General features: G+C 35.1%; 1 protein-coding gene and 1 pseudogene across 1 annotated transcript; one reads left to right on the top strand and one right to left on the bottom strand.

Annotated features, from left to right (window-relative positions):
- Positions 1-626: 626 nt before the first annotated feature.
- LOC137739891 (Ribosomal protein L34) lies at positions 627-2,869 on the top strand. Its single transcript, XM_068479629.2, has 3 exons — positions 627-981; positions 2,135-2,234; positions 2,540-2,869. The coding sequence occupies exons 1-3, from the start codon at positions 717-719 to the stop codon at positions 2,610-2,612; spliced, it is 438 nt and encodes a 145-aa protein (XP_068335730.1). The 5' UTR covers positions 627-716; the 3' UTR covers positions 2,613-2,869.
- Positions 2,870-4,462: 1,593 nt separating this feature from the next.
- On the bottom strand, positions 4,463-6,006 carry LOC137738980 (uncharacterized; annotated as a pseudogene).
- Between the last annotated feature and the right edge of the window lie 11,043 nt (positions 6,007-17,049).

The raw sequence follows: 17,049 nt of genomic DNA, 5'->3' as shown, positions 1-17,049 counted from the left end.
GAGGGTTGAGTGGATGGAGTCGAAGAGGGAGAGGGAAGGATGGATGTGCAGAGGTTGGGTAGGTGCAGAGGAGAGAAGGGAGGAAGGTTGGGGTCGGGAAGACGAATGGGTTCTGGTTTTTTTTTTTTTTTTTTTTTTTTAAATTTATATTAATTTTTTAACTTTTTTAAAATGAAAAGTGGCGCCCAGTCATTGTCCACATGGGCGCCACATCATCAGTTAATGGAAGACTTAACAACCAAACTAACGGATGTATGAGACTGTCTCAAAATTAATACTTTAGGTATCACTCTGGGATGAAATAAACTTCATGTACTAAATGTTGAAAACCACGAAATTTGAGAGTAGTAAACTAAGATTTATCCTTTTTTTGTTTTTTTTTTTTTAAAAAAGGATTAGCTGGTGACTTCGTCACGATAGTCCATCCTTTTGGAAACCAGAAAGATTCACAGAGACATTTTTGACCTCTCTGTGGCCACCATTGTGTGATTCAAATGTCCCAAGAATCAAACTTATAACGTGCTTATGAAATACGAGTATGAAATTCGTTCTCAACCACTGGATCACCACGCGCTGTTCAGTCTCCTTTATTAGCTCCAACTATTTCTCAAACGACAATAAAATTGGTGTCGTCCGCACCTATCCACCCGCCCCCGTCTCTCCAGTCGCTACATAGGTTTTAGCAGAAATCAAGCAGCTCCATCTTCTTCCAAGAAATGGCGTCCAAAACCCTAATTCGAACCGGAGCTTCCCTCGTGAACCGGTTCCTATCCAAGCCATTGCTACACCCGAACCCGAATCCGAATCGCCAGATTGTATCTCACGGCCTCGGAATCACTCCCAAGCTGTTCCCGTCTCTCTCCCACTTCGACACCTCCCTCCATTTTCCCCAAAACGATGCCGAATCGCTGAAACGGGTCTCCTCTGAAGGGTTTTGGTACCCCTGCGGCCTCCCTTATCTTCCGTTCTACTTACCTGACGGTACTCTCTCTCTCACACTCTCTCACATCATCGGTTTCTGCCAATTTTGGAATTTGTTCGGGAAATTTGTACTTTTTTGTTCAGTATTTTGAATTAATGGACTGTTTGGTTGCTGAGAAAATGTTGGAAAATACTGGAATCAGCAGTTTCGTTCTACGTTGCGCATTTCAGGAGTGTACAAAGTAGAGAGATTTATTTGGAGTGTAAATATTTACACTTATAGTGAGGAGTGGGTGGTTGACTTTAATTTGGGAAATTAAGTGAGTCTTAATGAGAAATTTGATTGGCTTTGTTCATAGTTTTTGGTTTTTCGTTTTGAACAGAATTAAGCATTTCAGTAGAATTATGTCATATTCCCCGAGTTGTATATGAGCATATACACATTGTTTAGCTTCTAAGCATGTCCTTCACTGGCACCTTTCATGCCTCTTGCGTGCCTGGATGCTTTGACTTGATAGATTTTGGGGTGTTGGGGATCTGAAAATTAAGTAGTCACGTAAGCTTGGCCTGTAGTCACTTTATGGATATTGTTCTTGAAGTTCTAATGCACGTCTAACATCAAACATTTTGTTCTGTAACTGGCATTTTACGTTTTTAGGCACTCAAGTATATTTCTTTGTCATTTTTTTTCTAACTTATGCAAAATGATGGAAATCATCGGTCTTCGATCATGACCATCACATATAGAGTGAATAGTTGCTTAAAGTCGTTAGATTGGGTTCAATCATGTACAATAATTGATCAGCAAGAACAGCCTTCAAATCGACATCTTTTGGTAATGCTAATGCTGGGCAGAAGCAAGTTTCTTTTTGAAATCTATGCTCTGTTTTTTTTGGTAGAAAATTGCAGAGAGAATACTATTGTAATAGGTTAAGAAATGTCTGTGTCAAATTATATAGCTCAGAAGTTATTTGTGTAAAAATCTCTATTTCATGTCCTTTACTGTTCTCCCCTGTTAGAATTATAGTTGTCATTGGAGAATGGGAACCCAACTTCTGATGTTTTAAGTACCCAAAGGAACAAAAAAGAAAAGATTTTTGTCCAAAAGGCAATGCCTGCGAAGTATGCCGACAGTGTAAAACTTAACATGTAATATTGACAGCAACTCCATTTTGTTCCTTTCAGTCATGATCATATATGTTTTATTCCTCAGGAGATGAATCTTCATCAACAGAGCCAATGCTATTATTTCCAAAGCGAACCTTCCAGCCTAGTACCATCCGGCGGAAGAGGAACCATGGATTTTTTGCTCGGTCTCTCTCTCTCTCTCTCTCTCTCTCTCTCACGCACACGCACACACACGCAAACGCACACGCACACTCACCCACACGCACACATATTTAGTTATCTGGATAAAGGATAATCAAAATTAACCATGACCATTACTGTCATTGAACATGTATAGTTTTGCTTTTCAACGTGAATGCTAGTTTTGCTGTCAGATCAACTTATGAGAACGCTTACTTTTGTGACCCGTGTTTTCTCTTATTTCAAGTTTCAAATCAACCAGTAATATGTAGATTTTGCATGTGTGACTGACACATTATCACATAAACAGCAAGGCAACCAAGGGTGGACGAAGAGTAATAGCTAGAAGAATAGCAAAGGGTCGAGCAAGGGTCACAGCTTAACATTTCTTTCTCTGGCCTAGTCTTACCTTGGGATCTAGTCGAGAAGTTTACCTTTGGATCATGGTAATGTTTGGTTTCTTTTCTAGTTGTTTAGCCTTTGAGTGCTGAGGCTTCTTTACCGGAGAACAAGAATTAGTTTGATGACATTTTCTTCTGGCAACCTTGAAGGTGTCGGCTATTAAATCACGTTCCATGTATTTATGACTGTCACCAATTTCTTGTTATCTCAGAATTTCATAATGTTTGCCAGTTTAGTAGTTGATTTCCTTTTCTGGGTGATTCTGGTTCGGCATGTTGCTGTTTTACGAGGATTCGAACAACACAGCCTTCAACAAGTTTCGCTCGTGATTAAATTGTTTGTTATAATTATGATTCACTAGAAGGATTATGAAACGTGAGTTTGTCACTCCACGCCAATATATTTTTCATCAACAAATTATACGATTATTAATTTTGACCAACAAATAATGGAGATGCTAATATTACTAATTTATTAGAATATTTGTAAACCTAAACTTAGTAAAGTTGGCTAGAGTAGTAATTTCCTCTTTATGCAGTAAAGTTCGAAACTTTTTGGTAATTTGATTTAATTTTAGTTTTAAACATTGTTCATTATCAATTTCCAAACGAACATTTATCATCATCGGTATTGGGGACCAAAGCTGGCCCATTAGAACTCGCTTAAAGTACTGCTTCTGCAATCAAGACTCGAAAAAAAGGGAAGGGATCTTCTTCGTATCCCTTACTCTTAATTCACCAAATTAAGGAACTTGTGTCATTGAAAATTGATCAAATAGTTGAAGTTATTATAACTTTTAAAGTGGATCCCTGTTTGTAATCGTTTGATCAAATTTCAATAGCACAGATTTCCTAATTTAATGGATTAGAAGGGATCCCTTTCCGAGAAAAAGTGCCTTGTCTCATGAATCTATTGTTTGTAGGGAAAAGATTAACACTCTTTTTTTTTTTTTTTTTCCCATATACATATCTTTTTAATTTTATTAATTATTTTTATTTGATTTATTTAATCTATCTATTGGAAATAAAGAATATTAGGTAAGATGCTCAAAACAGTGTGTGAAAATCAACTTCCCAGTACTGCTAGGTGTACCAACAATTTTTTGAATTATCTTTTAAGGTTTGACTCTAGGAGTCATACTTTTTGTACTTTTTCTGGTGTTTTCGGAAACAGTGAAAAAGATAGACATAAGTGGAAAACAATAGAGAAGTGATTTCACATCCGTCTTCTCTTCCCGTACATTTCTATTTTTCGTTGTGGTCTTTGGACTGGATCAATCAAACATAGAGAAATATACGAGTGTGCAGAAGGAGAAAAGGAAGTGCATATATATTTTCCAAATAATAGTGAAGCAGACAGGTTCTAGAGTACATAATAAACGATATTCAAAGAGTATTTTGATAAGAATAAAATAAAGTGAGCAACATGTGAAAGGAGATTCAAATTTATGGAGTTTCAACAAACATTACTCCCTAAGGAGCCTGAACTAGCAACATTTAGGTTTTCTGGTAATGAGAATATCATCACATTATTCAAATGTCAAGATAGAAAGATAGGAAAGGGATCCTCTCCTGATCCCTTCCTCCTAATCCACCAAATCAGGGAATTCGTGCCATTAAAATTTAATCCAACGGCTACTAATGGGGGCCCACTTCAAAAGTTATAATAACTTCAGTTGTTGGATCAATTTTCAATGGTATGGATTCCCTGATTTGGTGGATTAAGAGAAAGGGATCCGGAGAGGATCCCTTTCGAGAAAGATATGCAATTTTCAGTCTATTTCAATCAACCATACAAAATACCTAATTCGCAAATTTAATACTATGTCTAACCAGCTAGGCTTCCCAGCAGCTTCAACGAACATTAGGGTTTGCGACAAATTGGCTGCTTGAAAGGTGACAAGGATGAAGATGCCGATAGAAGCGACGACAATGATGAAGACGATGGCAACGAGGACATGATTGCATTAATTCACTCCAACTGGTTGGATGGAAATTGAAGATCTTGAGGGTGAGACCCATGACCAGAAGTAAAGCATGATAATTTGGCAAGTGAATCAAGTTCTTGTGCATCAGATGGGTATAGTATTGGCATTCCACAAGCATTACTATCAATGATTTCACAAAATTTAGGCATGGTGGGTATATTTGATGGATTTTCATAAGCGGCTGGCGCTGACGATGCCATACTAATAGGAACCATAAGCTCATTACCACCATTATTATACTGTGCCGCAGCAGCTTCATTGATGCTGAAATTTTGAACATTTGGATCATATTGGTAATGGGGCTGATAGCCTAAAGACCATGATGAGGATTCACATGAGGATGAATTATTTGATGGTAATTGGAAGGGCGGCAAAAAATGATCGACGAAATTGGAAGCGTAACTGGTCTGGTCTAACTTGAGAATGTTATTAAAATCACCATGATCATCGAGACCTAGTGATGGCATTGGTGGAACAATGGGGAGGTATAGCTGGTCTTGTGGTTGAGAACCCAAATTAGGGTTTGTATTGAGAGTGAAGAAACCTTCCTCAGAGCCATGACCTCTAGAGTTGTGAATATGATCACTAGAAAAGGAGGCAAATGCAGGATTAACTTCATGAGGGATGAGCTTCTTTTTTATGCTTGAGTTCCAAAAGTTCTTCACTTCATTATCTGTTCTTCCTGGCAGGTGCTTGGCTATCTGAGCCCATCTGCTTATAATTTACGTATCAAGATTATTACAATTAACACAAAAACATAGGGAGTTGTTACTGACACTTCAAAAATGTCATCTTGCACTCTTTTAACTTTTACTTGTTTTTTGTAAATTTAAAGTGCCTAATGACTTTCTTGGACTGTCAATAACAGCTTCCAAAACATATACAATGGTGATGAACTAATATTAAAAAGTTCAAATATTTATACTTGTTGCCTAGAATGCTATGGAGTTCGATGATGAGTGCAGCTTCTTGGGGAGAGAAGCTCCCACGTTTCAAGTCAGGTCTCAAATAATTTGTCCATCTCAGTCTGCAGCTCTTTCCACATCTCTGAAGGCCTGGCCTCATGGATGCAAATTTAAACAAAAAAATTTAAATAAAAAGTTGAAAACTTAGGCAACAAATTGTAATGGGTTAATTAGCAACCAAAATCCCGCACAATCCAAAACATATATATAATGCATATATGTATATAGAACAATTAATTATTAATAAGATATATGTATATATAGATGTACAGAGAGAGGGAAGAGGGTACCTGCAAGTTTAGGAACTGAGCTCCAGCAGCCATGGCCATATGTTGTAATGCAGTTGATGAGTTTTTCATCTTCCTCCGGAGACCATAGCCCCCTCTTCACTTTCTGTTTGTTGCAGCATGAGTGATGTCCCATCTCTCTCTCTCAAAGAAGTATTGCAGCCAAGGCAGAGGAAGATAAAAAGTAAAAAGAGAGATCAATAGAGACAAAGGAAGCTAGTTCTTGTGCTCGACCCGTATGATTAAGCAGCAGAGAAAGAGGTAACAAAAAGAAACAGTGAACTGAAAATGTACTAGCTAGCTCGCCACATCTAGGTTCTGATCACTCCGAAAATATGAAAAGATGAGAGAAAAATGGATGCATGACATGAAGGTGTAAGTTCAGTGGGGGTGGTGAATTTAATGTTTGAGAGCAGTACAAGCAATGTATATGGTGGCCCCTGTTAGGGTTTGTCGCAAAGGGCTAAAAGACGCAGCATCTTTCTGTGAGACTTGTCTGGGCCATAGTGGATTAATCCTTTGCTCACTCAGAGATGGGGTGGGCACGTACACGTGTCTCAAATGCAGGGTGGTGGATCCCTGTCAGTGTATTTGTCAGGTCCCACTCTTGGGAGACTTATCTTCCCTCAGAGAGGGTCAATCTGCAGGTACACAGTTGAATGAAAATGTGACAATTGGTTTAGTTCATTGAGTGATTTGGATTAGGTCTTAGCTGGATTTTTGTGGAAAGTATATTGAAATGTTTGACATGTTTTCTTCTTCATTTTTCCTTTCTTTTTCTTGTTTGCAATCAAAGATATAAGACATCCACTCAAATAGAATTAATAGTAAAAGAGTCAACCCAAGTACACTAAATTATTCGAAGTAGTGTGTTTATTTAAAGAGAATAGGAATTTGAATAATTTTTTTTGAGTTTTTCTTTTTACTTATTTATTTTCATTTTATTAAACATGAATATGAGAATTACTATGAAGCACGAATAATTCAGTTTGTTCATGTCTCTGGCATTTGATATTTAGTTTGTTGTCGAATATTCTCGAATACTCATCTATACGTATCATGGTCAATGAATACAACTTTGACTTAATAGATACGCATATACTGGATTGGCGATACATTTAGGTTGTTTTTACACTTTCACATAAGAAACTAAAATAAGAAAATTAATAGGAGACAAAGCTCCAGTTGAAATCTTATGAATATGAAGAGCTTGCCTATACTGAAACTATATGAATACAATTCTCATACTTCTTCTTCTTCTATATATCAATAGAACTTCTTCTTCTATATATCAATAGAATTACATTCCAAAACTTTTCTTCTCCAATAAATCAAATAAACTTGAATTTGGATGATGAATGTGAAGTTTTGTGTTATTAAATATGTTTTAAATTTTTTTATTTTTATTGTTATATACTACTTTGGAGAAATTAAGTTCGCATCCCTCATTTTTTAATTTCATTGATGGAAACCTTATTCCTTTTTCAATTTTTTTATTTTTGTGGAAAAATGGAATTTTATTAAACCTTAAATACGAACAATTACATTTGCATCTTTTGCTAAAATATTAAAGAGAAACTCCGGACCTAATTCATCCCAGCCAAATCTCCTACCATGCTTAACTACATGCAGTGGCGGAGATAGAAATTCAAACTAGGAGGGGCCTTTAAACCATATGAAAGAAATTAGACAAAATATAGCCATATAGCCAATGAGATAAAATTAGAGGGGCCTTTAAACCATATGAAAGAAATTAGACAAAATATAGCCATATAGCCAATGAGATAAAATTAAAGGGGTTTTTTTTTTTTTTTTTTTTTTTGGTAATGGCATGAAAAATTTTAACCGAACAAGAGTATACATCTTTAAAATGTATGTAAAATTTTGTATTGAAATAATTATATCATAAAAGCATAACTTGTTACGAACTTTGATTCAAACAAAAATTTAAAATCATGGCTCAAAAGATTGTTTCATATCAACCAGCCAAAAAAATGGTTAGTTTTTGTAAGGTGTTATTAAATGTTTTAAATATGTTTATTTTTAAATTTTTGTCGAAAAATGGAATTTTATTAAAGTTTAAATACAAACTGTTACATTTGCATCTTCTGCTAAAATATTAAAGAGAAACTCCGGACCTAATTCATCCCAGCCAAATCTCCCGCCATGCTTAACTACGTGTAGTGGCGGAGCTAGAAATTCAAACTAGAAAGGGCCTTTAAACCATATGAAAGAAATTAGACAAAATATAGCCATATAGCCAATGAGATAAAATTAAAGGTTTTTGTTTTTTTTTTTTTTTTTTCTGTAATGGCATGGAAAATTTTAACCGAACAAGAGTATAGATCTTTAAAATGTATGTAAATTTTCGTATTGAAATAATTATATAATAAAAGCATAACTTGTTACGAACTTTGATAAAAATAAAAAAAAAATAAAAAAAGAAGTTAACGTTAGATTCTAACAGAAATTTAAAAGGATAAAGGATGTTAACCTAGCAAGTTCGAACCTATGACGTGCAAGAACATTAAAACCTCAATGACCAATGAGCTACATGCTTTGTAGTTTTACGACTAGCAGATAAACATCAAGTATCACATCAGCCGTGACCTCCCTGTTAATCATTTGGATCAAACCCTTTGAATCCGATTTCACCTCCAGACTTATCCTAGGCTCCATAACAACACTATCAATAATCATCTCCATCCTTTGATTTTTGTCCATGTCATTATTTCAATAATAAAAATATTACAAGTTACTAAAGTTTAAAGGAAAATTTATTAGGATGACACTGCTAACGCCAGCGATGCTTTAAGGCCTGGAATGTTGGGCGGTCATAAAGTAACACGTGGAAAATGAGTGTAGCAGAGATATGAATGTTTTGTTGCATATGTGGGCACATGAGAAAGGATAGGATTAATAACAATGACATCCGAGGTAAAGTAGGAATGGTCGCAATTGAAGATAAAATGAAAGAAAATCAGTTAAGATGGTTGGACATGTGAACTGAAGACCAATAGATGCTCTGGTTAGAATATGCAACAATGAGATGGAGACTCAAGGCAAGAAGGGTTGGAGAAGACCTAGAAAAACTTTGAAGGAGACTATAATAAAAATATGGCTCGGGGAATAAGGTAGTTTTTTTTTCTTTTTTATTTATTTAAATAGGGTAAATTATTATAATATTTTAAATGCATAAAAAAAAGTTTTCCATGTGGCAGCCATGTCAACACCACGTCATCACTTAACGGCCTACTTAACGGATTTTCTAACGGATGTATGAAATTAAAATAAAATGATAAGTCAATGTATGAAATTAAAATGTTTTAAAGATGTTGTAAAGAATTGAAATCCTGAGGGGGTAAAATGTAATTTACCCTTTATTTTAAAAAGAAAAAATTTGATCAGTTTTCACACAATTTAAATTTGAGAAGAAAAAATTAAAAGTTCTTATTTGGTATTAATCTTTGCATAATTTTAGAAGGATTTAATAATTTTGTTATTAAATTTCTTAACTGATACTAAAATTTGACATTTTGTACCTTCAATAAAAATATTCAAATTGATAAAGTCTCAATCTAAGATTTTAGTCAATTAGGGACCGAAACCAAAATTTCCCTAAAAGGTTTGGGTGAATATTTGAACATTCATTTCTATTTTTTTTTTTTCTTCCAATTCTAAGAAAGATAAATCTTGGAAAATCTGTCAATACATGAGGTGGTGGGTTTGGCTAGGTAACATAATGGAAATGTATTGGGTTGAAGCCTTGGAGGGTTACGTTAAAAGAGCAAAAAACCCGAGGCTAGGTTACTTTATATTCACAATTGTCATATCTATAGCATATCGTATCCTAATTTTGAGAGATATTTTGCACCATCGCATCATGTCGTATAGTTTCGCTGTATCCTTATTAGTGCTTCATAGGAGAATCATTTCACTTCTTAAAATATGTAATCAAATATCTAGGGAATCATAAATCAAACCAATGTTACTACTACATATGGAACCATAGATAGTTTCCTTGTTACTTTATTTTTTTTATTGCCATGTCTTTAGTGCATCATATCCTAGTTTTGAGAGATTTTTCGTATCGTTGTGTCGTGTCGTGTCATAAGTCGTATCCCTATCCGTGCTTCATAAGAGAACATTTTACTTCTTAAAATATGTAATTAAATATTTAGGGAATAAAAAAATCATACCAGTGTTTACTAATACATATGGAACCAAAGTTTCCCTATTACTTTATATTTTAATTATCTTATCTATAGCGTATTGTATAGTAGTTTTGAAAGGTTTTTCGTATCATCGTGTCGTATTGTATTGTTGTATCCCTATTTGTGCTTCATAGGAGAATCAGTTCACTACTCAAAATAATACATGGAATAAAAAAAAGTGTGAGTTGATCCGATTTGGTTCTCCTATTTTAAAGTTATCTGACTCCTTTGTTTTTCCATTTATGTTAAGCAAATCTGAGTTCTCCTATCATGCATGTATGTTTATGTTGAACCTAGAAATTAGAAAATCTATATGGTGTTTAGGCAAATAACTACTAAGCTAACTAGGTCATTCTTGTGAATGCAGGCTTGCCAACTGGCAACTAAGCTTGGTCGGGCAAATAAAATGGATGTGGTGGTGGTCAAATGTGCTGCTAACTTCTGCACTTAAGCAACTACTACAAAGGAATGAACGCTCGGCTTAGGGTTCTAGAACCAAAAGACAAGGTTATTTATTTCACTATGAAGTTCAGGATTTTCTGCACCAGGTTTGGCAATTTCAACTATATTCATGATAACATAGTGCGCTTACTTGGTGTGAGGTTGTAAAGGCAAAGATACTCAAATGATATGAGCGTCTTTATGATGAACTTCATTCGGCCATCTGAATGTCGAACTCTGAAGTACACCTGAAAGTAACCAATCATAGAACATTTTACTTTGCAGGGAAACTAATGAAGTGACCTCGTTCTTCGAAAGAATCAAAGACTTTTTATCGGCGGAGACTTCGATGTATAACCAATCAATATGTGGCTCCAGTGAAGTTAATCCAACTATATATGTCGCAATTGTCAACACAACGTTGTTAATCCAAACTAAAGATATGTTAACAAAAGGTTAGGATATTAGTGTTTTTCTCAATGGTGTAAGAATGTTTCGCATAGAGTGAGATTTCGCATAGAACATTTGAGTTTGTGTGTTAAGCTGAAGAGGATTTTCACATTGCAAAACCACTTCTATTTATAGGGGTTGATTTGGTGATAATTGACCTTGTCGAGGTAAGAGTCCTTATAGGACTATGCCTTCTCAGCAATCACCAGGATTTCGTGACAATCGAGCTTGACATTATCTCTTTAATCTCTTCTTTAACTGAAATCTAATCTCCAACTAGTCTCGACTTCCTTGACTTGAACTAGGATTCTAAACCTAGCTTTTTTCTGCATTTAATTTATTATACAATCGGGCATAGATTTTGATTCCTGGAATAATTAAAATCTTTATCAAAACTCATCTTGATCGTTAGTAATTTTAATTTAACCAAGACTCAATTGAGCCACGTCCAAGTTTGATCCCTCAGTAATCCTACTTCTATTAGGACTCAGTTGAATCATGCCTTTTGGAGCTGAGAAAGCCAACTGGCCTGAAGGATCACCATTAGGCTGAAAGTCATGGCCTTAATCAAGATATGGAGAGGTAATAAATACGAGGCTTCAAGACAAGAAGGAGTCCACTCACACAGGTCCTCACACTCAGATATCTACACATCCTTCAGGTACTTATACTCTCAAACACCCTACACACTCAGAAAACTCTTTGCATTCTTCGCGAACCATTAAACACCACTACACATGTCGGTTCCTCCATTGCCACAAGCCAAACTCTTGCAGTGCTCATTGGTTCGAGAACAAGTGACTACAACCCTCGGATCAATCACCCTACACATACATTGTGCATCCCAAAGATCGAATCAGAGGATTAAGATTTTGTATCAGAGATTGTAACCCTAAACTTTCATTAATAAAAATTATTACTTTGTATGTGTGTTCATATTTCATTTTTGCTAGAATTTTGTGTTTCCATAAACATTAGGTTAATTTATAGTATATATCTTAAAATAAATAATTAACAATATTAGTGTTTTGCCAACAGCCCACAAAATCTATCATTCTTTGTAGGCTTGTATGATGTATGATATACCTGAAAAGGATTGTCCTTTTAGAAATTCCTTTCTATAATGTGTGTGTGTATATATATTAAGTTTATGAGATTTACAAGAAAATTTTCTATAAAATCTTAGCCTTTCTTCCTTTTTTTTTTTTTCTTTTATTGTTTCATTCATTTTCATTTATATTTTCGTATGTAGTAAAATCTTAATATGTGGACCTTGATAATGAGGTTTATGAACTTCTATTTCTCTCTAAAACTGACGACAAATATGGGTGTAATGGATAAAAATGTTGCCTATCAATGTTTTGGTGAAAGTATGAGTTCAAATTGTTGTTTGATATGTCTGTAGAAGGCCCCTTCATTTGATATCCTAATTCCACTGTAAATTTGTCTTACTTGCTGCTTTGCATGTGGCTATGATAAGGAGCCAAACGCTCCCCATGAAACTCTTATAGAACTTATACTACTAGAAAATGAAAATCTAATAAAACTTCTACTACTAGAAAAAGGGGGCATAAGCCACTGATTGCCTGGCCTCATGTGGATAAACCGTTTATTTCTTATCAGTCGCCACGGTTTGTACATCTGAGGCCATTAAAGGGTTTAAGAACAGCATTCGTGGCAATCTTCCTCTGAGGCCTAATTAGGACCTAATTACACGAGGCCTTGGGATGAGGAGGACAAGTAAGCAAATAGAACATCCAATTTAATAACTGCTCCAGAATAAAAATTAAGAATAAGCAACTGTAAAGTGGGAGGAGAGATAGCAACTGTTGTAACTGTCCTTATAAGTTTATATTATGATTCACGAACAGGAATTACACATAGAAATTGATTGAAAGAGTTGAAGAATCTTGTTGTGCACCACTTTTGATGTTCATCTGGGGCTCCATTTTGTTGAAATATTATGAAAAGCAATTGAGGATAATAAGCAGGCTTTTACATTCTGTTTGAGGATTCGTTGTTATTATATAATATTGACTTAATTGCTTTGCTTTTGCTATATAATAATGGACTCTATGATGAAAAGCAATTACAAATAAAAAATTTGTCCTAATTGCTTCGTTGTAATTTTAACTTTTCTTTTTGTTGATGGTGGTTTAGTCATGATTCTTGATGGCCACCAGATAGAATTCAATAAAAATCGTGTTAGTGGTGAAACAGGATGCAAAACCTACTAACAAGTAATATTGGTTGCTTCTGATAGAAAAAGCAAGACTTTGAAATGCTCTTGATGGAAGAAATAAGACCAAATGAGATTCTTGAATTTTTGTTTCACATGCAACAATTCATTTCAACAGACTTTTGCTTTATTTGTTGAGCCATCAAAGGACAAGCTGCAAGAGGTTTTTGTTTTTTTCCCTACTTATTGGAGAATCAAATGATGAAGAACATGAAAAAATGACCAGGTCAATTGTTGTCTTCTATCTACAGGATATTGATCATGGTATTGGTCATTTTCAATTCAAATACTGTTCGAGGAACTCAATCAAAGTTTAGGTTGTTAACATTGTCCATGTTTATCTCGTTGTTCCTTTGCTTTACTTTTGCGAGGATGATTAGTATTACAAAGTGCAACAAAATCATCTTTTCCTTATTTCTATTTTCTTGACACCATTTCTCTTGAATAGGAGGAAAAGGTCAGCAGTAATCAATGCTGAAATCACTAAATAGCATTTTATCTTAGAAAAACTAATGAAAAAGGTTTGAAAATTTTGAGTTTTAACGATAAGGACAAAATAAAGGGTAAAGTGAATAGTACTAGGATTGACTTTTTAGTGTAAAAAATGTGGTTTTTCGTTAAAGTGAACAGTACTGTGGGCTTTTCGTTAAAACTCCCTGTTATCTTGTGTGTGTGTGTGTCTGTGTTCCGGTTAGTTGCATTAGTGGATAGAATATGGACAACAAATCAACAACTGTGAGTTCACAATATCATGACATTGACCATATCAATGACGCCATCTCGATTGCTTGTCTTCGGTTTAAAAAATGTGGTTAATCGCAACCTAAACTCTAAACTATAATTGTACCCTCGATGAAAGACTGAAATAAAAGCCACGAATCAAGTATATATATGTCAGAGTAGTTTGATACACACTGCTTGGTTAAGTAGAAAACTCCAGTAACTATATATCATTTTCAATTTTTCATCCAATCTAAGTTGTATATGATAAAGGGCAACAGTACCAAAAGCAGAAGTTTTAAAGAAAATTTGGAACCACAAGTAATTGGCCTAAGGATCCCAGTTAAGGGGTTGGTAAGATGATTTTGGACCTAAAAAAATGTCATTAAACTATATGTCTCTAATTGTAGCCACCAAAACATATAATGCCAAATCTTGGATTAATTAAATACCGACCTAGTTGTAGTCTTTTTTTTTTTTTTTTTTTTTTTTTTTGGAAACAAGTTGTAGCCTTTTTATGACTTGCATAAAGGAGTTGAAAATTTGTAAATTATAGAATCTAAAGCAAATACATTATTAGCTTTTTACTTGATTGAAACAAAAAGGTCAAAATTCACAAACGAAAGTGTTGTCGAGTTCATCGGGAATCAATCACAGTGACTCATATGATATGGAATCATATGGTACTGAAACAAAATTAGAGTGAAGTACCGTAGAGAAAATGACACAGAAAATTAAAGATGCATGCATGAAAAAACAGATTAAGTGACCCACCACATTGAGCTGCTTCTCTTAATGGCAAACCACCAACCCCCACACCCCATGAAGGAAAGTTCACGTATTTTCTCACAATCGAAGAAATGTCGCCATGCTTTTTTCTTTCCAGTTTTACTTGCAGAGAATCTCCAACAAATGATATCTACAAAATTTCATAGCTTTTGGCGGAATCCTGATTTCTTTCATTCGTTAGCACGTACCTCCCACGTGAGCAGGTTGTGGACCAATCACAGTGCAGGGAGAGAGAAGTCAACCTTTAACGGATTGGAGAGATGCTGTCTAAAAACGTCTGAAAAATGTGTCCTTGCTTGTGAAATTGACCTACGAACCATTTCATCCTAGTGTGGTCTAGTCGAAAAAGGGGGAAATTCTGCCATAGGAATATATATATGAATACGAACGTTGTGGGAATCCTTAGATCAGCATAATTTTGCTGCTCAACTGGTGTGTGTTCAGTGGCGGAGCTACAATTTCTTGTGGGGAGGGGCCTCTCATAATGTAAAAAAATGGGGTAGTATTTATAAAATTACTAATCAAAATATTATAATATGTATACAAAATAATCATATTTATCCTTGACGAGTTTTCATATTTTGAAACCATTGGATGACAACCTCGTGCTTATACTGTTGAAATTTTTTTATTAGAATCAATAGGGAGCTCTATAAAAAATTTACAAATCATAACACTCAAGTAAGAGGTAGAATAAAGTAGAAACGAATAAAAATTATGGACAATAATAGAGAGTGTTATTGTTGCTTATTGAATGGATTTGTAATTTTTTTTCCGGTAAGTTGAATGGATTTGGAATTTGAAATAACAAAAAATATGAAATTTCGAGAATAAGATAGGGAATAACTCTCGAATCTCAGGGTTGCACCGTGAAAGAGATAAGATTAGAGTGTGAGGCAAGATTTTTTACTTTTATAAATAAAAGTTAATGATGAGTTCAGTTTTAAAGGTTTAATTTGTGATAAAGGACCATGACAAGAGATAATGATTGAATTTATTTGAAGTGTTGAACAATAGGAGGGTTTTTTTGTTTTTGTTTTTGAACAAGTGATATTATTTATAATAAGAGAGAAGGAATGGACTTAGCCTCACAATGGGTTAGCAATAATATGTCCAAATTTGCATTTTGTGAGAATTGAACCTAAGACTCTCTCACTTACAAGTGAAGAGGAATACCACTCCGTAGTACTAAGTAGCACTTTCCTTGGCACAATACGTTCCGGTGGTAACAATAGGAGGGTTTTAGAGGAAGAGAAATAGGTGTTTTACGCAAAATGTATATAGATATAGATATAATATCTTTTAAAGGTCAGGATGGGCCCAGGACCACCATGGTCCCTTGGTGCCTCCGCTAGTGTATGTATTAACAAGGGAGCCATCGATTCTTGGGCGAGGGTTGCCTCTAGTCATGTGCAATGATATGGTAAATGAAATTTTTGGTGCTATATTCCTATGAAGTTCATTGGTAATGAATGAGTTAACGAGACATATTCAAGATGATATTCCTTGGTGTATGCTTTTCGCGGATGATATAATGTTGATAGATGAAACTCAGGAATGAGTAAATGCAAAGCTTAACCTTTGGAGAGAAGTGTTGGAATCTAAAGGTCTTCACCTAAGTCGGTCAAAGACAAAGTATATGGAGTGCAAGTTCAGTGCAAACGGATACTCAATTGAGTTAGGGGTGAGGATTGGAGATGAGGAATTATGGAAGAGTGACGATTTCGCTACCTAGGATCAATCTTGCAAAAGAACGGACAATCGGATGGAGACCTCAACCATAGAATACAAACTGGATGGATGAAGTGAAAGGGTGCATCGAATGTGTTGTGCGATCGTCGTATGCCATTAAAGCTTAAGAGAAAATTTTATAGGACAACAATAAGGCTAGCAATGCTTTATGTCACAAAATGTTGGGCGGTGAAGCATCAACACGTACATAAAATGAGTGTAGCGGAGATGAGAATGCTTCGTTGGATGTGTGGGCATATGAAAAAAGATAAGATTAGGAATGAGGATATCCAAGGTAAAATAAGAGTACCCGAAAATGAGGGAAAGATGAGAGAAAATCGATTACAGTGGTTTGGACATGTGAAACAAAGGCCTACGGATGCTCTGGTTAGAAGATGTGACAAAGAGACAAAGATTCATGGCCAAAGGAGTAGAGGAAGACCTAAGAAAACTTTGGAAGAGACTCTAGAAAAGACTTGGAGTACTTGGATCGAATGGAAGACGTGACACAGAACCAAGCGCAATTACATTTTAGGATTCATACAACCGACCCCACTTAGTAAGATAAGACTTTGTTGTTGTTGTTGTATATTCC

Source organism: Pyrus communis, chromosome 9, assembly GCF_041283825.1.
Source record: "Pyrus communis isolate YQ-2024b chromosome 9, ASM4128382v1, whole genome shotgun sequence".
In the NCBI taxonomy this organism is placed as follows: domain Eukaryota; kingdom Viridiplantae; phylum Streptophyta; class Magnoliopsida; order Rosales; family Rosaceae; genus Pyrus; species Pyrus communis.
Note: the sequence above shows the minus strand (reverse complement) of the source record. Positions and strands in the feature narration are given on the sequence as shown.

Excerpts from the sequence above, each read along its gene's own strand:
- LOC137739891 (XM_068479629.2), top strand. The coding sequence starts at position 717 with ATGGCGTCCAAAACCCTAATTCGAACCGGAGCTTCCCTCGTGAACCGG. Across the intron at positions 982-2,134 it reads TCCGTTCTACTTACCTGACG|GAGATGAATCTTCATCAACA; the intron begins GTACTCTCTCTC and ends TTTATTCCTCAG. Across the intron at positions 2,235-2,539 it reads AACCATGGATTTTTTGCTCG|CAAGGCAACCAAGGGTGGAC; the intron begins GTCTCTCTCTCT and ends TCACATAAACAG.